The sequence below is a fragment of the Gorilla gorilla genome, chromosome X, assembly GCF_029281585.2.
Source record: "Gorilla gorilla gorilla isolate KB3781 chromosome X, NHGRI_mGorGor1-v2.1_pri, whole genome shotgun sequence".
Taxonomy (NCBI): domain Eukaryota; kingdom Metazoa; phylum Chordata; class Mammalia; order Primates; family Hominidae; genus Gorilla; species Gorilla gorilla.
Window position 1 is genome coordinate 165,122,074 of NC_073247.2, and position 23,353 is coordinate 165,145,426.

The 23,353-nt window shown below is 52.7% G+C and overlaps 2 protein-coding genes across 9 annotated transcripts in view; both read right to left on the reverse strand.

The window, feature by feature from the left end:
- Window positions 1-8,278: 8,278 nt before the first annotated feature.
- TREX2 (three prime repair exonuclease 2) lies at window positions 8,279-11,389 on the reverse strand. Its single transcript, XM_055375842.2, has 2 exons — window positions 9,813-11,389; window positions 8,279-9,270 (listed from the first exon to the last, which is right to left on the reverse strand). The coding sequence occupies exon 2, from the start codon at window positions 9,234-9,236 to the stop codon at window positions 8,526-8,528; it is 711 nt and encodes a 236-aa protein (XP_055231817.1). The 5' UTR covers window positions 9,237-9,270; window positions 9,813-11,389; the 3' UTR covers window positions 8,279-8,525.
- A 69-nt stretch (window positions 11,390-11,458) lies between these two features.
- HAUS7 (HAUS augmin like complex subunit 7) overlaps window positions 11,459-23,353 on the reverse strand; it is a 47,635-nt gene continuing 35,740 nt past the window's right edge. For 4 of the 8 annotated variants that reach the window (XM_019019168.3, XM_063702906.1, XM_063702904.1 and 1 more), the window contains 6 exons: window positions 20,580-20,692; window positions 19,957-20,115; window positions 19,729-19,828; window positions 19,006-19,230; window positions 17,870-17,984; window positions 11,459-11,701 (listed from right to left, as the gene is read on the reverse strand). In XM_019019168.3, coding sequence (XP_018874713.1) covers window positions 11,670-11,701; window positions 17,870-17,984; window positions 19,006-19,230; window positions 19,729-19,828; window positions 19,957-20,115; window positions 20,580-20,692 — 744 coding nt within the window. In that variant the 3' untranslated portion in view covers window positions 11,459-11,669. Of the gene's footprint in view, window positions 11,702-17,869; window positions 17,985-18,099; window positions 18,405-19,005; window positions 19,231-19,728; window positions 19,829-19,956; window positions 20,116-20,579; window positions 20,693-23,353 lie in introns of those variants that run through there. The other 4 variants (XR_010132482.1, XM_019019169.3, XM_004065071.4 and 1 more) reach the window with 4 other exon arrangements.

Below are 23,353 nucleotides of genomic sequence, written 5' to 3' on the forward strand. Positions count from 1 at the left end.
TTATATATATATGTGTGTGTATTAATACAGTTGTAATGCAGTAAGCACAAACACACAGCAACTAAATGCATAAAGAAAAATGACTAGACATGAAGGAAGACTTCAAGAAAATGCAATTACAATGGAATGTTCTAATATATTGTCATTAAATCAGACAGATATAGTCAACAAAAAAAAACAAGTAAAAATGTAGAGGAAATTGAATAGTACAATTGTCAACTAGATTTTAGAGATATATAGAAAAGCCTGCATCTCTGAAGCAGGTGCATTTTTCAGAGTCTATAACATATTTTACAGTTATTTATGTATTCGGCCTCTGTTATCCATTGAATTGTGTCTGCCTCCCTCCTCCCCCTAAAAAAAGATATATTACAGCCCAAACCCCCAGTACCTCAGAATGGAGCCTTATTTGGGGATCTTCACAGAGGTAATCAAGTTAAAATGAGGTCATTAGGGTAGGCTGTAATCCAATATGACTGTGTCATTATAAAAAGAAGAAATGTGGACACAGCGCCTTGTATGCAGGGAGAAAGAGGTCTGTGTGAAGATGAAGGCAGAGACTGGGGAGAGGCTGCCACAAATCAAGGAACACCAAAGATGGCCAGCAAAGTCCTGGAAGCTGGGGGAGGGCCTGGAATAGATTCTCCCTCACGGCCCCCAGGAGGAACCTTGCCCTGCCAACACCTCGATCTCTGACTTCTGGCCTCCAGAACCGAGAAACAGTCCATTTCTGCTGTTGAAGCCCCCTAGCTTATGGAAATTTGCTATGGCATCCCTAGAGAACTCAAGCAGCCCCCAAACTACCTTAATTCGAAAAGGTGATATTTTAAGCAACACATCCTCAGATTATTATCCAATACAACTAAAATACACAACAAAACATGACTGGCTGGGTGTGGTAGCTCATGCCTGTAATCCCAGCCCTTTGGGAGGCCGAGGAGGGTTGATCACTTGAGCCCAGGAGTTCGAGACCAGAGGGCAACATGGCAAAACCCCATCTCTACAATAAATACAAAAATTGGCAGGCTGTGGTGGCGCATGCCTGTAGTCCCAGCTATTTGGGAGAATGAGGTGGAAAGATCCTTTGAGCCCAGGAAGCGGAAGTTGCAGTGAGCCAAGATCGCGACAGTGCATTCCAGCCTGGGTGACAATGAGACCCTGTCTCAAAAAAAAAAAAAAAACATGAAATCATAATTACTCAGAAATTAAGATAAGCTGCAGTATATAAGCATGAGATCAAGAAGGGAATGGAAAGCAAAATTACAAGCTATTCCTAAAGCAAAGCAAAGCAAAGAAGAATGTTTAATAGCAAACCTATAGGACACAGTAAAATCTGCATTTAGCGATAATAAAGTGTCAAGCTTATTGATAGATACAATTTCAACACCAAATGCATCACTGGCCATAATGTTTAGGGTACAGATTGAATACACACTTTAATTTAAAATACCCGAATCACTCAAAAGATACTAATAAATCAAAGTTTTAAAAGATTCAGCTGGGCACAGTGGCTCACACCTGTAATCCCAGCATTTTGGGAGGCCAAAGCGGGCAGATCACCTGAGGTCAGGAGTTTGAGACCAGCCTGGCTAACATGGCAAAACCCTGTCTCTACTAAATATACAAAAATTAGCTGGGCATGGTGGCATGCGCCTGTAATCCCAGTTACTCGGGAGGCTGAGGCAAGAGAATCGCTTGAACCCAGGAGGCGGAGGTTGCGGTGAGCCAAGATCGTGCCATTGCATTCCAGCCTGGGTGACCAGAGCGAAACTCCATCTCAAAAAATAAATAAATAAATAAATAAATAAATAAATAAATAAATAAATAAATAAAAAGATTGGACACTTCTCTTTAAACATATAATTACCTCTAAAAACTATCTATCTGTGGCCGGGCGCGGTGGCTCACACCTGTAATCCCAGCACTTTGGGAGGCCGAGGCAGGTGGATCACAAGGTCAGGAGATCGAGACCATCCTGGCTAACACGGTGAAACCCCGTCTCTACTAAAAATACAAAAAATTAGCCGGGCGTGGTAGTGGGCGCCTGTAGTCCCAGCTACTCGGGAGGCTGAGGCAGGAGAATGGCGTGAACCCGGGAGGTGGAGCTTCCAGTGAGCCGAGATCGCGCCACTGCACTCCAGCCTGGGCGACAAAGCAAGACTCCGTCTCAAAAAAAAAAAAAACTATCTATCTGTAGCTTTGGAATATGAAAGTATGAAATTGTATTCACCCAGCCAATACTATGCCCACATATACTGCTGCTCCCTATTGAAATAGGAATGTAGTCAGTGGGTGATATTTGTAATTTTAAAAGTTCGACACATGGAAAACAATTTGGCTCTTCTAATGGGCATAGAAAGCAGCTCTCTTCCTCACCACGCAGAGATCTGCCAGGCTGATGGACAACTGGATACCCCCAGAGGATATATTTTGAATGACCTTATCCAGTGACCCATGGGTGTCATTTAACGCGTGAGGCTCCCTGGAGCAGGAACTGACATACCTGCTTCCAAAGCTTTTCAGCCCTGAACGTGCACTGCAAACGCATAAGAGTGGTACTAGCACCATTGTGAGAGCTCCCTCAAGTGTCAGCCAATGCAAATTCAGACCACCAGTAGAACATCAGATCCTTTTAGAAAAACCATGGAGAAACTGCGTTTCTCTTACAAGTTAGTTCCCATATCAAAAAGAATGCCACAGGGTGTGTCTGTAAAGTAAAAAACCCACACTCACTGCCAGCTGCCGTCACCTCAGGTTCTTGTTCTTCCTCGGCATCTTCGTCGTCTTCCTCTTCAGCCTCCAGATACCCCTCTTCCCAGCCTCCCTCAGCCTGGTCTTCCATTTCTGCCTCTTCAGTGATGGGCCAGGTAAATGAAGCTCCTGAGGATCAACATCTGTACACTCTTGACTTTCTGAAATCTTAAAGAAATTATCAGAAACTGTATTAAATTTATTTTTCAAAAGTTTTCAAAACTTCATAAAACCTTAACTTATTATCTATCATGGAAGATATTGCTGATATCAATAATAACACACCAATTTTACTCCAAAAACCCAAAAGATATACTGGATAAATTTTAAAGATTAGAAAAAATGTCCATGCACAAAATAAATACACAGACACACATATGCTGTCTTCCTCAGTATTTTGATTGAAATGCCGTGCTGTAAATGGATTCATGTCTATGCTGCAACTTAAAATAATTTATGTTCAGCATGATACCAAGTATAAAAGGCAATTAAAGAACATGATTTTGATTCCAAAAAAATCTACATTTAGAGGGAAATTGCAGCCTTCGAGCGCCTTATGCCAAATCACAAGTGAGTGTGTGGGAGTGGCATGTGTGTGTCAGGAGAGTGTGTGTGGCACAAGTGTAAATGTGTGTATAGGTTGTGGGGGTGGGGGTATGTGATGTGTGAGTGGGGGGTGCATGTGTATGTGGTGGGGGAGTGGGGACTTGCTTGTGTACCCCCAAAATTCATGTTAAAACTGAATCACCAAGGTGACAGTAGTAGGAGGTGGGGCATTTAGAAGGTGAGTAGGTCACGAGGGCTGCACCACCATGAATGAGATTAGTGCCCTTACAGGAGACCCTGTGAGCCAGCTAGTCCTTTCCACAATTCGAGGAACCAGCCCTCGCCAGACTCTGAACCTACTGGTGCCTTGATCGTGGCCTTCCCAGACTAGAGAACTGTGAGCAGTCACTGTTTATAAGCTGTTTATAAGCCATCCAGTCTAAAGTATTTTTGTCATAGCAGCCCATAGGGACTAAGACAAAAGGCAAGTAATACTCCCCAGGTTCTTGTCCCAGCTGAATCCCTTAGAAGAGGTTGATGCTCAAGAGACATTAAATGGCAAATACAAGTCTAGAATGGATTGACACAGTGTGTACAAGTGTGTGCAAGAGTGAGTGTATGTGCAAGTGTTTGCGCATGTGTGTGGTTGTGTGTGCAACTGTGTACAGGTGTGTGAGTGCTAGTGTGTGCGAGTGTGTGTGGGTGTACTAATGTGCACAAATATGTGTGCAGGTGTGCACACATGTAATGGGTGTGCAAGTGTGCAGATGTGTGAGTGTGCACAGATGTCTGTGCACACGCATGTGTGCACAAGTGTGTGTGTACATGAGTATGTGTGAGGGTGTGTGCACAAGTGTGTCTGTGTGCGTGCAAGTGTGTGAGTGTACACATCTGTGAGTGGGAGGTGTGTGTTCACAAGCTGAGCTATAGGAAGCAGTGTCCCCACAATGCTGATACTGTTCCTGGAGGTCCCCTACATGAAACCTCCGCAGCTGACACTCATTAATGCTGCTTAACTTCTTTGCAACAGGCAGGGGGCAGATATCATTTACAAGAAATGCAGACGTCCCGCTGTGGTCCCGTGGCACTCCCCAACCTTCTGCTGCGGCTTTCAGCGTGCTCCCCACATTGTCTTCTGCACAAAGACAAACTGGAAATGTTATGGCCTTTGATTTTAGTATTCATCCCTCTCCATAGTGAATTCCATTTTCAATAGGCTTATGTCACATGTCCCCCAGGTACACTCCCGTGATCACCGCTGTCTCCCCACTGGCAGACACCCCTGGTGGCCTGATGGGGCTCATCAGTCAGTGATGCAGCTTGATGAGGGGCAGGCAGCTGGCCAGGGGCGAGCTGGAGCAGTGGAGTCGGTTCGCTGTTGGCTCCGCAGCATCACCTTGAGTCCCATGCAAATGAGCTTGCACATTGGGAGCTCACTTCTTCCTGCTGAGTAGTATTCCGTGGTGTGGACGCGCTGCGGCGTGTCCAACCACTCACCTGATGATGAACATTTGGGCTGTTTCCTGTTTGGGGCTATTATGAAAAAGCTGCTGTGAACATTGGAGTATGAGTCTTTGTATGGTTACATCAATCCCTTTGTCTTGGGTAAGTATGTAGGAGGGGAATTGTTGGCTGATGTGGTAGGTGCATGTTTAACATTTTCGGACACTGCCGAAGTGTTTTCCCAAGTGGCTGCCCCATTTTCTCTTCCCACCAGAAAGGCACGGGCACCCCCGGTGCTCCACATCTCCTCCCTGGTAAACCAACACTTGGTGTGGTCAGTGGTTTTTGTTTTACCCATTCTAATAGATGTTAAACGTCCAGGAATTTTGAGAGCTAAACAAACACTATCATTATTAAAAGTTAAATTATGTAAACTGACAAATTATATGACAAAGGAGATACTCAAAACTCACGTCTTCATTATTCGAGCATGCTTTACTGTTGCTGTGTGTTGACATCTGTCAGATGTGTGTGGTGGAAATCCTGGAATCTCTTCCCAAGGTCACCTTCAGTGACTTCATGTTGGTAGCTTAAGACTGGCCAAGTGGAAGTATTATACCGCAGAGCTCGGCATGCCACGGCATGCCAGGGCTTGATGTATTACTGCTTTGTTGATTGCCTAGACTTTAGAAAGAGGTGAAGAAAATGCTAATATTGCAGATTAAACTGAAGAATGCTGGGTCTGCGGCCATTACATTATAAATAGCAAAAAATAAATAAAAATAAACATTTTCGGTATTTGAAAACTATCATCCAATTAAGCAAAGAAGTTGCTCATCTTTGCTGCTTCATGTTTATCTTACTCATTAAAATAAATGAAAACATCAGCCAACATGTATGTGGGAAGCACACCTGTCCATCCATCGCACTCAAGTACTGGGTACAGATAACAAGAACTCAGTAAAAGTCAATGGAGGTATTTTGTGAGTATTCATTGGCCATGTGGAATTTACAGCGAAGAGTATATTGTGTATTTTGTTGCATATTTTATATATATTGTGGATTTTATTATTTATAAATTGTGTGTTCATGTATATGTATGCATGTGCCTGTGTGTATATAGAGAAAGAGACAGGGGAGGAAGGGAGAGAGATCCATGCCTACATACATACGTGTACATTTCCTTTCCTGGGAAGCTGGTTGTTAACCATTTATAGGCACATTGCTGCTTTGAGGCAGCAGAGAGGCAGGTCACAGCCTGTCTGTGCAGCATGGTACGCAAGATGCCTGGCCTGGCCAGTCTCAACATGGACTCGGGGAGGGCGCCCGAGGCCAGGCCACCGTGAGGCCAGGGGAGCCCAGAGTGATGAGAGAGGGGCACCTCAGCCCAAGACAGGTGAGAGGGCCCAAAACCAGAGACCCCTCCACAGAGGCGGCAGCAGCCAAAATCAGGCTGTCACCTGCCTATCTGTCCCATCCTGGGGTTGAGACCCTTCTAGCATGCCCAATGAGAAGGGCCCCACTTGGTGTCACCTACCCAGCAGGTCAGTGGCAAGACCAGGTTTTTTTTCTTGTTTTTTGATTTGGAAGGGGGGTCTCACTGTCGCCCAGGCCGGAGTACAGTGGTGCCATCATGGCTCACTGCAGCCTCACTTTCCCAGGCTCAAGTGATCCTCTGGCCCTCAGCCTCCTGAGTAGCTGGGACTACAGATGTGTGCCTCCACTCCTAATTTTTCTTTTTAATTTTTGTAGAGATAGGATCTTGCTATGTTGCCCAGGTCAGTCTCAAACTCCTGGGCTCCAGCAATCCGCCTGCCTTGGCCTCCCAAAGTGCTGGGATTATAGGCGTAAGCCACTGTGCCCAACCAAGGCCAGGGTTTTAAGGGTAACACCTGCTGGATTCGGCTGCCCAGCTGGAGCCTGGCCAGTAAGATAAACAGAAGCAGGCCCTGTCTGGGCACCAGAGGATCTGGGGGCTCAGTGTCCCCTACTCCAGCTTCTGTAGGGCCAGCCCAGGGCTTGTGACACTCTCCCAGGTGATGCTCTCCTCGGGAAGCTTGGCTGTGACAAGATCTTCTGGTTACTAACCACATTCCCAAACTAGGTCCTGTGGGGCTTCCCCAGACCGTGCCCCCTCCCCTCCCCCGCTGCCACTGTCCTTGGCCAGGCCCATAGCTCTCCCTCCCTCCACCAAAGCCCTCCATGCTCTGCTTCTGCCTGCCTTGCCGTCGCTGTCCTCTCCAGCCCATTCTCCATGCAGCAGCCTGATGTGGTTTGGACGTTCGTCCCCTCCAAATCTCAGTTTGAGATGTAACCCCCAATGTTGGAGGTGGGGCCTTGGTGGGAGGCGTTTGGGTCATGGGGTTGGATCCCTCATGAATGGCTTGGTGCCGTCCTCACCTCCGCAAGGAGTTGAATTCTCGCTGTGAGTTCACCTCCCCGCCTCTCTCTTGCTCCCCCTTTGCCTTCTGCCATAAGTGGAAGCTTCCTGAGGCCCCACCAGTAACAGATGCCAGCACTGCTGAGCCAAAATAAACCCGCTGTCTTTGTAAATGACCCAGCCTCAAGTATTTCTTCACAGCAACTCGAGAACAGCTCGGCACGCAGCCCAAGCAGCATATGGCAGAAGCCTACACCAGACTTTTCCCCTCTCCTGCTCATGACCCTCCGCGGCTCCCCGCTGCCGTCAGGGTCAGGCCTGGCCCGGGCCACAATGAAGGTCTGAGGTGGTCACCGCCTGTGCTCTGGCCTCACCATCCTACCACCGTGCACGCTGCAGTGGCTCCAGTCATCCTGACCTACTTAGGGCTTCCCAGATTGTCCAGCTGGCTGGAGGCTCAGGCTTTGCTCGTGTGAGTCACTCTCAGGCGTGGCCACCCCATCCCTTTTTACCTGACCCAGCGTTGGTGACAGGTCTCTCCCCACCCATGAGGCCTCCCAAGACTGGGAGTGCCTCAGGGTGGGGCCCCTGAGGCAGGTTAGCAGGGAACCCAAAGCACAGTGCGGTGGCCAGAAGCTGCCCTCCCACCGAGTGGCCTCCTGGCCCTACAGGGACACGGGCTGCAGGATAGGCTCCCTTCCAGGGTCACCCTCACAGCGCCAGCCACCCCACCTCTGCTCCGTGCACCATCAGGGCCCTTAGCATGTACATGTACATGTGCATGCCCACATGTGGGGGCGCCTCCCTTTTCCCCAGCACCCCGTTTCTTAACATTTCACCCTGTTACCACTTCACAGAGCAGGGACAGAGACTCCAGGTCCCACGGCGGGCAAGCGCTGCAGCTGAGCTTTGTGCCTCCGGGGTGACAATGCAGATGGGTGGCACTCAGCCCACGGCCACAACCCATCAGCCCTCAGACCAACCCAAGAGCTTGACGTCTCCCTACCCAGCCACCCACGGTCCTCACCGTGGGGAGAGGCAATAGGGGGGCGGCCCTGGAGGTCTTGTGCTGGCCCCTGGCATGGCTCACCGCCTGGCCCTGCTCAGCAGGGGGTCGAGGGAGTCCAGCCCCTAGTATCTGGCCAGCAAGTCAGAGGGTGAGTAGTTGGCAATGTTTATTGGGAAACAGCAAACTCTGCTGGGCACACAGGCTAGCCGGGAGAGCACGGCCCTGGAAGCGGGGCCTGGAGAGGAATCCAGGGCTGTATGGCTGGTCAGGCAGCCAGGGAAGGCCTGGCAGGTGCACGGACCTGAGGCTGCCCAGATAGGAGGAGCCGGGGGTGGTAGAGGCCAGCTGAACGGTGGAGGCTGGCACTGTCCATGGCACAGGAGGTGGCCCTGGTGCTCAAGCCTCCAGGCTGGGGTCATCAGGTGGCAAGTACATGGGCTCGACGTGGGCCCACCCGCGGGCCTGCTCATCGGCCCAGGCGAGCAGCTCTGCGGCACGGTGCAGGAAGATCAGGAGCAGGGTGTGCACGTCGCCCTCGGCTGAGTGGGCCGCGCTTGGCTCTGCCCGGAAGTAGCGGTGGAAGAGGCTGCCGAGGCTGTAACCCTGGCGGTCCCGGGCCCGGGTGCCGTGGCTGTGGGCACGGTCCAGGCCCCGCAGGGCCGGCAGCGTGTCCAGGCAGACAGTGTCCCGGGGCAGGCGGGCACCCAGGCGCCGCAGCTCGGCACACAGCAGGGGGAAATCATAATCAAAGCCATTGTGGGCCACAAGGCAGATGGGCCCTGCCTGGCGGCTCAGGAAGGCCTGCAGCGTCCGCACCACGGCGCCATCAAAGCCAGCCTTTCGGCATCGTGCCAGGCCCTCGCTGCTCAGGCCGGTGATCTCGCTGGCCTTGGCAGTGAAGGGGCGCTCCGGGCACATGCACAGCGTGAGCTTGTCCAGGACCCGGGGCAATACTAGGGCACCAGACTCGTCGTGCTCCGGGTTCTCCAAGGAGGAGCGGTGGACAGCAAAGAGGGACAGCTCGGCAATCTCGGGCTCCACACTGGGGAGCCCAGTGGCTTCCAGGTCCAGGAAGACAAAGGTCTCGGCCCGGGGTGCCTCGGACATGGTGAGGTTCCCACGGGGATAGCAAGTCCTCAAACTGCCAGAGCGAGAGGCACAAACCCTGAGGACTGGAGAGAGGGGTTCGCCCGGGCCCTGCTGTGTACCATCCTCCCCCTAGCCAAAGCTCTGACCCTTCTTGGGCTCACTTCCTGCCACCCCCGACCACAGCACCTGTGACCTTTGGCTCTGGGAGCATCAGCCCCACTCCTGTCACCTACTGAACAGAAAAGGCAGGCCTCAGAGCGTTCTACTGCCTGCCTCCAGCCAGTCTCCAGCAGGGATTGGGAGAGGCAGAGGCAGCTCAGGGACCGCACCTTGGCGGGGTCCAGCCCCTTCACCGGAATGCCTTGGCTGGGAACCTGGGGCATAGCACACTGGGTCTCCAGCCCTGGAACCAGCTGCCGGGAAGCAGGCAAGCAGCCACCCGAAAGAGCCCATGCAGTGCACCCAGCTCCCGCTGGGCTCGACCTCCCCACCCTTGTCCCTGGCACACAGGTGCCGGTCCCGAGCTGGCCTCTGCCTGCTTGCCCCCAGGCTCCCGGGGAGACTGTCCTTGCCAACCCCACCGCACCAGCTTACCTGGGGCGGGCACTGACCGGCTTCCTGGGCTTCTGGGCACCTGTCGCCACACAGGCTGCTCTAGGCGGCCTTTAATCAGCGGCCGCAGCCCGCCCCCAGCTGCCTGTTGGCCAACAATGAGGCCTGGGGCCTCAGGACCTGCGCAGCCGGCTCGCTTGCCGCCCCCTCGGTAGCTCACAGCCACTGAGACACACGCCCCGTGTTTACAAATTAGGAAGCAGGCCCCGAGCTCTTCACAGGCACGGGGTGTGGAAGGCACAGCCAGAGTGGTGTGGAAGGCAGTAACCTCCACCTAGCCAGGCTGTGGCTGCCAGGCCTGGCAGGCCTGGGGTCAATGCCTCCCCCATGCTGAGGCCAGTTACACAAAGGCAACAGGTCCTCTTTGCCAGGCCTCAGTCTCCCCGTCACTGGAGATCAGGTGCCGCTCGTGGGGATGAAGCGAGCTCTGGAGTGTGACCAAGGTGCCCACACATGCCGTGCTCAGCCTCCAAAGGGGAAGGGGTGCTCCCCCAAAACCTAGGGATGGGGCAGCCTCGGGAGACGCTATCTGCTTTAAGGACATCGCTTCATCATGTCTACTGTGCACCTAACAGTGGCTGCTGGGGAAGGAAGGGAGGTGGGCCTGGCCCGGGAGCTGTGCAGGCCGCAGCTGAGCTAATGCTTCCTCCACCACAGATAAGCAACGTTAGGGGGTGGGCCAGGAGCGCCGGGACTACAGGAGGAGTGAAGCCCAGCCCCTCGGACCCCAGGCTCAGGGACCTGCCCTGTCTATCCCGCTCCAGGCAAACGGCACCAGGTCCTTCCCGGTCCTGCGAGCAGTGGCGCCCTGAAGACCTCATTCTGGAGCAAGAGACAACAGCCCTTGATGGTGGGTGCACTGCAGGGCCAGCCCCATGCTGGGGGCACAGAGAGGTGACCAAGAGGAGTCCCTTGGCCTATAAATCAGGTGGTGCACCTGTACCATGGTGACCACAGGCCTGCCCGGCCTCCCACCTCTCACAGTGGTGGCTGGGGGATGCCTCAGGCGACTGGGATGGAGGGGGTCTGGCACCCGGCTCCTCCTGGCCTCCTTGCCTTGTGTGCCCACAGGGACCTTGGGGAAGCAAAGGAGATGGTGCCAGGAGGGAGCAGGGTGGGGTGGGCAGCAGCAGGTACAACAATGGCCCCAAGGAGGCAGAGGCCCCACCAGTCACGCCTGTTCCGGTACTCACAGGGAGGGAGGCAGCTGTGACAGGCACACTGCTCAGGGAGATACTGGGTCACCCTGGGAAGCCCAGACAGCATCTTCCTGGACAACCAGTCAGGCTGAATTCCCCAGCCCAGAGCTGAGCGCCCAGCCAGGGAGGAGCAGGAAACTGGTACCCCGCGTGGGATCCAGGGGCACTCAAGGAGGGCGGCTGAGGGGTGCGTCTCCCACAGGACCCTAAGGCCAGCCAGGGGAGGCGACAGTGGGGTCTCTGCTTTCAAGTGGCTGGCAGCAGCAGGGAGGAGTGGAGCCACAGGAAGAGGATGCAGCCCAGGCCCGCCAAGATGACAGGAGGGCCGCCGCCAGCCTGCCCAGACCTGGGCCACCTGAGCAGCTCAGGACAAGGGGAAGGAGAGAGACACAGAGCTGAGGAAGCAGAAAGCAGGCTGGAGGCGACTGCTTAGAAAGCAAGGCTTTCTTTGTGTCCAAGTCAAACCGCCCGTCTGTCTCTCCCTCCCCAAAGGGGCCAAAGGTCCCTGCCTAGAGCACAACGTGGGGCTGCAACGGCTTCTGCTGCCACAGTCATCCATCCTCGGCCAACTCGATCTTGGGAGAGGGCTTCCTGCCCCCCGCTATCCTGTGCTTTTCCGTAGGCCATCACTGAAGACTTTCTATTTCTCCATTAGTTCATTCATCTTGGTAGCTGCAGAGGAAAGAAAAGAAACCAAAAGGATGGTGGGAGTGTAAACTAGTTCAACCCTTGTGGAAGTCAGTGTGGCGATTCCTCAGGGATCTAGAACTAGAAATACCATTTGACCCAGCCATCCCATTACTGGGTATATACCCAAAGGATTATAAATCATGCTGCTATAAAGACACATGCACACGTATGTTTATTGTGGCACTATTCACAATAGCAAAGACTTGGAACTAACCCAAATGTCCATCGATGATAGACTGGATTAAGAAAATGTGGCACATATACACCATGGAATACTATGCAGCCATAAAAAAGGATGAGTTCATGTCCTTTGTAGGGACATGGATGAAGCTGGAAACCATCATTCTCAGCAAACTATCGCAAGGACAAAAAACCAAACACCGCATGTTCTCACTCATAGGTGGGAATTGAACAATGAGAACACATGGACACAGGAAGGGGAACATCACACACCGGGGCCTGTTGTGGGGTGGGGGGAGGGGGGAGGGATAGCATCGGGAGATACACCTAATGTAAATGAGGAGTTAATGGGTGCAGCACACCAACATGGCACATGTATACATATGTAACAAACCTGCACATTGTGCACACGTACCCTAGAACTTAAAGTATAATAAAAATATATATATATAAAATAAATAAATAAAATAAACAAATAAATAAATAGAAAAGAAAGCAACAGGAAAGCGAGCCTGGCGCAAGAGGCGAGGTGCCTCCTGCCCACCACTCAAGGCACATGTCCTCAGCTGATCCTCCTTGAGCCCCAGGCACCACCAGGATGGCAGGGAAGGGACAGGCACTGCCGAGCTGGGAGCTGCTCAGGCTCTGTGGGGACCAGGCCAGCAGCTTGGGAGCCCTGGGCTGGGTCACACCGACCGCAGCACAGTTCCAAGACCCAGGCCAGGGTCTGCTGACCCGGCTGTGCCCCTGCCCACCTGCCCCCCGCCCCCCAAGCCTCAGGGGCAGCACATGGCACACAGTGAGGAGGCAGGGGCTGTCCTGACTTCAGTGGCACGTTCAGTATTAACCAGATGGAGAACACTGCACACACAATAAAGCCAATCACACAGACAGCCCTAAGGCCTTGGCTGCCCGGCCCAGTGGCGACCGTGGTGGCTGCGCTGACCTTATCTGCCATGACCACATCTGCCTCTCAGCTGCCAACCCTAGACCATGGCCATCATCCCCCTCCCCCAGCAGACAGAGGAGGACACAGCCCCTCACCTGCCCTGCCTGTCTGCTCCCCATCCGTGGCCCCACTGTCAGCTACACTTTGCCTTTTACATGTTGAAGTCATTAGCATTGACATTCAGTGCTGTGAACCCTGAATCTGTCATCCTCTGCCCATCCCGAGGGTGACTCTGAAGCTCAGGAATCATGGGGTGTGCCTCGGGGTGACACTGAGCTGGGGAATGTGCTCAGCCCGCCTGGAATTGCGCCCCAGGACCCTCTCCACTCACCATCAGCTTCCAGTGGCATCCCAGCAGACGGGCTTCCTGCCACAATGCGCACTGCTCTAGACTGTTTTCCTAGGCTCCGGACTGTGTCCCTCATGTGGCATCTGCCCTTATCAAATCGTCTAGACCTCCATCCCGGCCTTCCTGCTCTGCCCTCACTCTTCGTGCAGGGCTTGGCAGGGTCCAGAGCCCAAGGCCGGGTGTGCAGGGCCCTCAGTGCTTGTAAGGCATCCTGGCTGCTCCTCTGAGGCCACAGGCTGTCTCTCTCAAAGCTTTGACCCCAGCCCTTGGCCCCTGTACTCCAGATGGCAGGAGGTGGGTTCCATCTACCCTGTGCTCGGCGCCTGCACTCACCTGGCTTGTACTGTGTGCCCACCTCCTCCGGAGCCCTGCCCTTCATCTCCCCTGCCCCCTGCCCTGGAGACCCTGTGCCTGGCTAGGGCCTGTGTGATGCTGATCTTTGTGCTGGTTTTTCTGTCTCTTTTCTCTCTTCTTAGAGATCCCAGCCTCACTTCGTTTCTAGTCTCTTTGTGGCTGGGTTTTCACAGCTGTCCAAGCACGTCTGGATGTCGCACTGAGTGTATTCAGTGGTGTCGGAAAGTCCTTCAGGTCAGATTTCCTGCTCATCCAGGGCTTCCTTCTCTCCTGCATGGGGCTGCTTTTCGAGCCACGGGGGCTAGGGAGAGGATCTGGGTAGCTGCCACTCCTCCTGGTCTGCTGTGGTGGAGCCGTTGCCTGTGGGGTCTCTCTCTGGAGGACAGTTTGGAGGAGTTCCATGGAGGCGAGGCAGGGGTCAGCTCTTGCCCCATGGACCCTCAGAGGCTGCAAAAAGGTAGGTTTCACTCTCCTGCCCCATTCTTGCACTGACAGCATTGCTTCGGTTTCTAAATACATTGATGTTTTCATGGCAGTGAGGTTTCAGGAAGCCTGGGGGGCGACTCCTGGTGTGTGGTGCTGATCCACAGTGCCAAGGCCCTCCCAACTCACATGAGGCCATGCCCCCAGCAAGAGCCCAGAAGGCACACTGGCTGCTCCTCACTTCATAGGTGGTGCCGCACCTCCAACAGAGCCTGGCTGCGGGCATGCAGATCGCTGGGAGGTGAAACAGCACAGAAACACAGGCCTTCCACAGCGGGAGGAGGGCCATCGAGACCACGGCCCTCAAGGGGTCAGATGGGAAACGGGACAAATAAAGAACTGTCCTGAGTGGCCTTTGGCGTGGATTTGAGGCTGACCCTTTCTCTGGTGTGTCCAGACACTAAGAATTCATCTCAAGCCACATCAGGATGCTGAACTGATGGGATCTGAGTTGAGAGCCCCTAGAGAGGCCGATGCCTGCCCTGGGCCTGCTCCCCTGGCGTCTCTCCAGACCCCCGAAGTGGCCGGGGCTCAAGGGTGAAGAGACACTTCCCTGTACACAACGCACTGCCCAGTTCACACGGCCTGGATGTAAAGGTTGCCTTTCTGGTAAGAACAGATACTACACTTGATCTTAGCCAAGAAGCGATAAGGGGCCTTTCTGAAAGGCAAGACCTGCCACCAGTCCTATGGTGCCACAGTCACAGGTGAGATGGCACACTGTTGCGAATACCAATGATCATTATAAGAATGATGGCATAGATTATAAGCAGTTTACTAACAGCAATTATAAAAACTGGGAAGAGAGTCATAGTGACAGTGGTGATTAGGATAAACGCTATAATACATTTTAAAGTGGAGGGTTCTGCTGCAGTTCAATTGGCAAGAAGAGGCTCCTCAGTGCCTGGTATACATGGGGTAGTTATGTGCCGAGGCCAAGAGCAGTGAGAAGCCTGGCTCTCCGAGGAGACGGCTGGCTGGAGGGTTCATCCAAAGACAGTCTCCAAAACTAGGGCTCAGAGGCTATGGACCTGAAACCACTACTTGGGGGTGCAACAGTGGAAAACATTTACAGCAAATGCTTTAGCTGCTGCTGCCTGAGGCAGTGCATAATAGCCGGGGCAAACAAGAGACTAAACAAGAAGCTCAGGAGAGGCTGGAAAATCAGATGTCCACAAAGGCTCTGGAAAGCTCTGGCACAGTCCTGGGAATCTGGAAGACCATGGGTGTGTGCCGGGCTGTGAAAATCCCAGAGAGAGAGACCTGAGAAGGCCCTGATCTCTCAGCTCTGGCTGACCTTGAGGCTCTGAGCAAGCAAGATGTGAAGGAGAAAGAGCTGTCAACTACCTGGCTGAGTGTTGATGAAAAACATGAATGATGACACATTTACAAAGCTCAAAAAGCTCCCAATGGAATAAATTCACAGTGATTCACACGAAGACACATTATAATCAAACTGTCCAAAGCCAGGGACCAACAGAATTTTGAAAAGAAAGTGAAGAGACTCATCACATACCAGCTGGCTTCGCATCAGAAGCTTTGGCAGCCAGAGGACACTGAAATGACACATTCAAAGTACAAAAGAATTCTATATTCAGCAAAACTATCCTTCAAAGATGAAGGAGAAATGAAGACATTCCCACATAAAAAATGAGGGAGTTCATCACTAGTGAGCCTTCCCTACAGGAAATACCAAGGGTAGGCCTCCAGGATGGCATGGAAGGACATAGACAGTAACACAAATCCACATGAAGAAATAAAGAACTCCAACAAAGGTAACAACATCGATAAATATAAAAATGTGTACCAATGTACACATTTAATACAGCTTCATTCTAATGGGCAAAGTTTTTGTATACAACTGAAATTAGTTTGGTAATACACTGTTTTCAGTTAGGATGCTAAATGCAATTCTAAGGACAACCACTTAAAAATAACTTTTAAAAAAAGTGTTAAAGAAACAACAAGGGAATTAAAATGGTGTACCCAAAAATATCTAACACTAATATATTTTGCTTTAATAGGAGACAGTTTTTGTATACTATTGAAATTAATTTGGTACTAGACTGTTTTCAGTTAGGATGCTAACTGTAATTCTAAAGCCAACCACTTAAAAAATAACTTTAAAAAACAGAGTTAAAGAGGCTGGGTGCGGTGCTTCATACCTATAATCCCAGTACTTTGGGAGGCCGAGACAGGTGGATCACCTGAGGTCAGCAGTTCGAGACCAGCCTGGCCAACATGGCAAAACCCCGTCTCTACTTAAAAATACAAAAATTAGTCAGGCTTGGTGGTGAGTGCCTGTAACCCCAGCTACTCGGGAGGCTGAGGCAGAATTGCTTCAACCCAGGAGGTGGAGGTTGCAGTGAGCTGAGACTGCACTCCAGCCTGGGTGACAGAGCGAGACTCCATCTCAAAAAGAAAAAGAAAAATACGTTCACACAAAAGACTTACAATGTACATAGCCAAAAAGTAGAAACCCACATCTACCAGCTACAACAAAATGTGGTATATCCACACAATCAAATATTATTCAACCATGAAAAGGAATGAACTACATGGATAACCCTTACAAAACTTTATGCTCAGTGAAAGACACCAGTCACAAAAGGCCACACATTGTTATTCCATTTATAGGAAATGTCCAGCACAGGCAAATCCATAGAGACAGACAGCGTCTCTATGACAGTGGTTGCCAGGAGTTGAGGCTAGGGAGGGATGGGGAATGGCTGCTAATCATATGGGGTTTCTTCTGGGGGTGATAAAAATGTTCTGGACTCAGATAGTGATGAGAGGATGGTTACACAACTCTGTGAGTATCCTAAAGACCATGAAATTGTACACTTTTAAAAGGGTAAATTTTATGTTATATGAACTTGAATTCAGTAGAGCTGTTATTTAAAAAATAAATTAGAAGAGGCAGAAAACTGGCTTTACCTTCTTTCTTTGGGTTTATTTTGCTGTTTATTTTCTAGCCCCCTGAAATGTGGTATTAGTGCAGGGATAGCAAAAAAAAAAAAAAAGGAATAGAATGGAACAGAGGAGAACCCAGAAACCCACACATAACGTATGGATACTTAATAATTACCAAGAGTGATGGTATTGTAGATCAATGAGAGAAAGAGTGATTTCCAGTCAATGGTGCTGCGACAAATGTGTATCCATATAGGATACGAGGAAACTGGATCCCCACCTCACTCCATATGCAAAAATCAACTCTGGGAAGATGGCCCTCATTATAAGCATTTTCCCATTTTCCTTAAGTAATTTTTTTTTTTTTTTAGACAGGGTCTGGATGTCACCCAGGCTGGAGTACTGTGGCGTGACCTCAGCTCACTGCAACTTCCCTCTCATGGGCTCAAGTGATCCTCCCACCTCAGCCTCCCAAGTAGCTGAGACTGCAGGTACACGCCACCATGCCCAGCTAGTTTCTGTATTTTAGTAGAAACGTGGTTTTGCCATGTTGCCCAGGCTGATGTCTATGCTCAAAGTGGTTCATCCTCCTCTGCTTCCCAAAGTGCTGGGATTACAGGCATGAGCCACTGCCCCTGGCCCAAGTTACATTTTTAATTGTCAAATACTATTCCATTCAGGCATTTGCTATCATTTGCTTCACATTTTCTATTACTGAGTTATCTCAATTTTCTACGATGAGTGTTTTCATTTGATAATCCACTGAAAGCATTTTTTCAAGTGAAGGAAAACATGCATTAGAAAATGAAAAACAAAAGAAGGGGCTGGTCCCCAAATGCTCCTCCAGGGCTAGTGGAGCACAGAAAAGGAAGCCCGTGCGTGGGGCAGCCCCAGGCAGAGGGCCAGGTGGGCAGCCACGTACCTAGACTCATGATGGAGCTGCTGCCGCCCCAGCAGATCTGCTCGCCTTGCTGCTTCTTCACGGTCTCCACGGCTTTCGCAGAGGTGTCAGCAACTGCCACGACCACTTGCAGCAGCTGGGGAGGGAGGGAGGGAGCAAGCGGGCGAGCAGGCACTAAATGCCGCTGGTCTCACGTAGCGATGGCATCTCCTGCTTCCCACCCCCGTTCACACTGATTAGGTGGCACTCACCCGAAAGACAGCCAAGGGTGAGGGACAGAACTCCCAGCGGGGAAGTCACCAATCAGAGTTCTCGGACCTAAGTCCCCTCTTCCTGGCCCAGTGGGGATGCCACACTCTCATGTCGCTCTGGCAACCCTCGATGCCTAGGGACATGCCAGCCAGCACTGCGTGTCCTCCCAGCCCCAGCAATTGGCAAAGGGGGAAAATAAATGTCCCAAGAAAAATGGACAGGAGAGGGCTGTGGCCTCACCATCCCTGATCGAGGAGTCTCACAGGACCAGCCAGTCAGAGGTTGGAAGGCTCAGAGCCTCTCGCTTAAAAAACCAAAATAAACATCATGGAATCCTTGAGCCAAGGGCAGAGCTGCGCATATGGCAACTGTAGTCATCGTAACTAAAGCCGGCTTTTTAGGTTGGCCTCTGGGGATCTCACATGTGGAACAACGAAACAAGCAAACATTGATGACCCCACTTCCTCTCATCCTGTCTGAGCAGGCTTGTGGGCAGACAGGCAGGCATTTGTCTGCCTGTCTGGCACAGTTCTTGGTCATCCACAAGAATGAATGGACCTTGCTATTTTGGAGCGTAACGTGAAAACAGTGCGGCCAACACAGGAACAGCACCTGGAGGCTGGGACACGCAGGACCCCACACTGGATCTGGGCCTAGCTAGTGCCTGCTAAGGTGGGCAGGTCCAAGGACCAGAAGCAGCACCTCCCCAGCCCACTGAGGGGCCCAGAGCCCTGCCACACCACTGGCCCGCAGGGAGCCCAGCCCAGCCCCTCCCAGCCCCTGGTCCCACCCTGTGGTCCCTTGTCAGGGGCCGCTGATGCCTCTGAGCCCAAGCAGGATATAAGCTCTCAGTCTGAGTGAACAGGGGAGGGGGCGGTTAGAGGGGAGGGGAAGGGCACCCTTACTTGGCTGTAGGAAGTCAGATTCTGGTACGTGGCCTGGATGATGGGGCCGCACGGGTGGAGGTCAGGGCCTGGGCGCTGGCAGCACTCGCCCAGCTCATCGTCGTAGACTTGGAGAAAAGCCAAGATTAGCTGGTGGAAGTCGGAGGTGACCAGACGCAGCTTCTGGTCTAGGGTGCTGATGTCGGCTGCGCCCGCAGCGGCCCCTTGCTCATGCTGTGCAAAGTACTGCAAAGCCAGAGGCAGAGTCCCTTGAGGCTGCCCTGCCCACCAGCCAGGCTGCCATCAGCCCTCACCTCAGACACTGCACACTCAGGGTGAGGAAGAAAGCTTTCAGAAACAGGGACACAGGGGAGCTGTACCGAGCAACTCAGGCCAGAGCAAGACCTTCTGGCTCCCAGCCTCAGCCCCCTCACTCACTCTCCTGTGGGCCCCGGTCTCCTCCGCAATCAAACAGAGGCCAGGCCAAGGGCTGCCAGGAGGACCACGTGCGGCAAGGCACATGGCAATGTGCTCAGGCATGGGCACCACCCAATACCTGAGGCTGATCCCTTCCCCCAGCCACGGGACCCGCCTCTCACCTCCCCGCGGACTGAGCACCACAGTATTCTAGAACATGTCAGGCCCGGTGCACAGGCAACCTTGCCTAAGCCTCACGTGCTGAGGGAGGTGACAAAGCAGGGCCTTGCCTCCAAGCAACCCCCTCCCAGGAGCTAGCACCCTTACCTCCGTTCTAAGCGCGTGCAACTTGGCAGCGCTCTCCTGCAGCTGCCTGGCAAGCTCCGCCAGCTTCTCCTCCTCCTCGGACTTGGCAGAGGCACTGGCCCTGCAGGGAGAGAAAGGGGACACTTGCAACTCACCGCTGCCAGGGGTGTCTGCAGTAACAGAACCAAGCAGCCTGGGGCTGGGACAGGAGGCCAGGGTGCTGCCACTGAGGCCTCCAGGAGCACGTACCACTGCCAGTCATCACTCTGCTTGTTGAGGAGGGGCTGCATGTCCAGGGGCCACGGGTCGCACTCTGGATTCAGGAGCATCTGCAGGTGGGGGCTAGAGAAGAGCTCCCCCAGCAAGGCCTCGTTCTTCTCCCTGGTGTCCTCGAAGTGCTCCATCAGGCTGCAAAGGCAGCCCCCGGGGCCACACCGTCACAGGCCAGAGCACTCGCCCAGCAGGCCCTCAGCCCCACAGGGAAGGCCCCAGAAGCACATCGGGGCCAGGCACGGAGGCCAGGACAAGCCCCACCGCGCACAATCCTGCCCCACCTGTCTGTCCTGGCTCCTCCATTTTTGCCCGCCTACCTACCCACCCATGGAGCACCCTAGGTGCTCACCCTCCTCTGTGCCTGGCCCGTCTGCTCTGAGCCCCACATCCCACCTTCACACTCACCCCCGGGGCTTTGGGCAACAGCCAGCACCCTTGGGACACAGCCGCCCCTTGCCCGTATGCTGCCCGGCCCCTGATTGGCCAGCCAGATCCCCAAGTGGGGTGTCACACCTCAGCCAGCATCAGAGGGGGAGTGACACCCCAGCCCCTACCAGCTCCAGAACTAGGACCAAGAGAAGCCCGTCAATACTGCCCACCTGGGCCATCCACACCTGTACCTCGAGCAACTGGAGCACCCAATGGTCAGGCTCCGGATGGCATCGAGCAACTGGTCCATGAAGTGTAGCTGCTTCTGGGCGCAGGCACAGCCCTGGGCAAGGAAGACCACAGACATTCACTGGCTCCATCTAAGCCAGGCCAAGGCCAGCTGTCCCCAGTGCCCCTGCCCCCACATGCCACCCATGCCAGGAGCCAGCGGAAAGGAGGGGCCTGGCCCATCAACGACCCTGTGCCTGCCCAGCAATGTCTTGGACTAGCAAGTGCTCCCTGCCTGGTCCCTGCCTTGGGCTGTAACGATGCTGGGACCACACGCCGGAACGGGCTGAGCACTGCAGAAACATACAGGAGCATATGTGTATGTCGTGCAGCCGACAGCATGGCTTGCTGGGTGGGCAGGCAGCACACAGCAGGGCCTGCTATGACAGAACACAGCCCACAGGAACACCTCCAGGACAAGGCCTGTTCTCCTCCAAGGATCGCCGTCCCAGCTGGGAACAGATGAAGCCGACAGGATGGGGCTGAGAGGTGGCCTGCTTTCCAGCCAGGGGACTGGCGTTCCAGCCCGGAAGGCCCAGGCTCCAGGAGCAGCAGCTCCTGGGGGGCTGAATTAGTCCCCCACTCGCCGGAAAGGTGAGTGAGATACCCATGGGAGCCACCCAGCCAGGAGCTCAAGGCTTCCGGAAGCACAGCTCTTTCCTCCTTCCAGAAAAGGGAAGAGGATCGCTGAGGAGCCCCAGGACCTGAGAGGCTACGCCTGCTCCAGAAAGCCCCCAGCCAGGCCCACTTCTTGAGCTCTGAAAATCCTAACCACGTCAAAAGGGTCAACTCCATGGCATGAAATGCCACCGGGAGTGCCTTGGCCCTTTCACTGTGGGCTGTGCCTTCAGCGCCAACTTGTCACACAAATGCTCCTTGGGAGGCTTGGTGAAGCTGCCAGAGCAGCTGGCTGAGCCAGTCCGTTCTGGTGCATTCCTCAGAAGAGTGTGTGGCAGGCGGGGGCAATGATAAGGTAAAATTGGCAACACTGTCAATAGCATAGAGCCTGGGCATCACCATGACATCCAACTGAGGCAGATTCAGGAGCACAGGTGGGAGAAGCTCAGGGCACCCAGGACAGGGGCGATGGCACTGGGAGGGCTCACTGCCTGCACGGTGGTGCTGACCACAGTCATGTGCTCCAAGGTGATCTGGGGGCAGCGGGCTACCACGTCCCCACAGCACTGACCTGGCCTATCTAGATGCTGCACAGCAATGGAATCATACACTACCAAGCATGAGGCTGGCGAGCATCACGCGTGTCCCAGCGCAGATGAGTAGCTGATTTCCTTTTTATTGCTAGTTAGTTTATACATTCACCAGTTGATGGACATTTGGGGTCTTTCCACTTTCAGGCCATTAAGAATAACACTTCTATGGACGCTCAGGTACAGGATTTTGTGTGCACGTATATTTTCACTTCTCCTGGGTGGACAGCTGGGAGTGGAACTGCTGGGTCACGGGGTAACTGTGTTGACATCTTTCAGGAACTGCCACTTTTCCATAACAGCTGCACCATTTTATATTCCTACAGCAATGCAGGAGGGTTCCAATCTCTCCTCATCCTGGCCAACACTGGGATTTTCCTTTTTTGTCTTAAACAACAGGGTCTTGCTCTGTCGCTCAGGCTGGAGTGCAATGGCACCATCAGAGCTCACCGAAGCCTTGAACTCCTGGGCTCTATGTGATCCTCCCGCCTCAGCTTCCCAAGTGGCTGGGACTACAGCAGTGTGCCATCATGTCCGGCTAATTTTTTACTTTTTGTAGAGACGGGGTCTTACGATGTTGTCTGGGCTGGTCTTAAACTCCTGAGCTCAAGTGATCCTCCTGCCTCGGCCTCCCAAAGTGCTGGGATTACAGGCATGAGCCACCAGGCCCAGCCTCCTTTTCTTTCTTGATTCTAGCCATCCTAGTGTGTGTGAAGTGGCATCTCATGATGATTTTGCTTTGTGTTCCTCTAATGGCCCGTGATGCTGGCCATCTTTGCATGTGCTTCTTGGCCATTTGTTCATCTTCTTCGGAGAAACGTCTATTCAGACACTTTGTCCATTTTTGAACTGGGTTTTCTGACTTTCTTATTGAGTTGTAAGGGTTGTTAATAGATTCGGGATACAAGTCCCTCATCAGTCATGTGATTTACAACTATTTACCGCCTTTCTGTAGGTTTTTCTGTTTCTTCCCTTTCTTCATGGTGTCCTTTGGTGGACCAAAGTGTTTCATTTTAATGAAGTCCAATTGATCTGCTTTTTCTTTTATCGCTTATGTTTTTAGTGTCAAATTGATGACTTTATAAAACATCACTATGAACACCTGGATTTGGGCATACGTGAAGGGTGCCTGTCTACTGCAGCCCCTATGCTTACGAGGCTCCCACTGGCCCCTCTCTGACTATTGCTAGTTGGCTCCTGAGTCCCTCGGACGTGACCCAAGTCTTGGGTGACTGCTGCTCTCTGTGTTTCCGCCTGCATTACAGCCGGGGTGTCATTGTTCTAGGCATTTTCAGGGCACAAGATAAGGAAATACATATATATCCCTTAATGTAAAAATATATGCGGAGGACGAGCACAGTGGCTCATGCCCGTCATCCCAGCACTTTGGGAGGCTAAAGTGGGAGGATTGCCTGAGCCCAGGAGTTCGAGACTAGCTTGGGCAACATGGCAAGACCTCCTCTCTACAAAAATCTTAAAAATTAGCTGAGTGTGGTGGTGCATGCCTG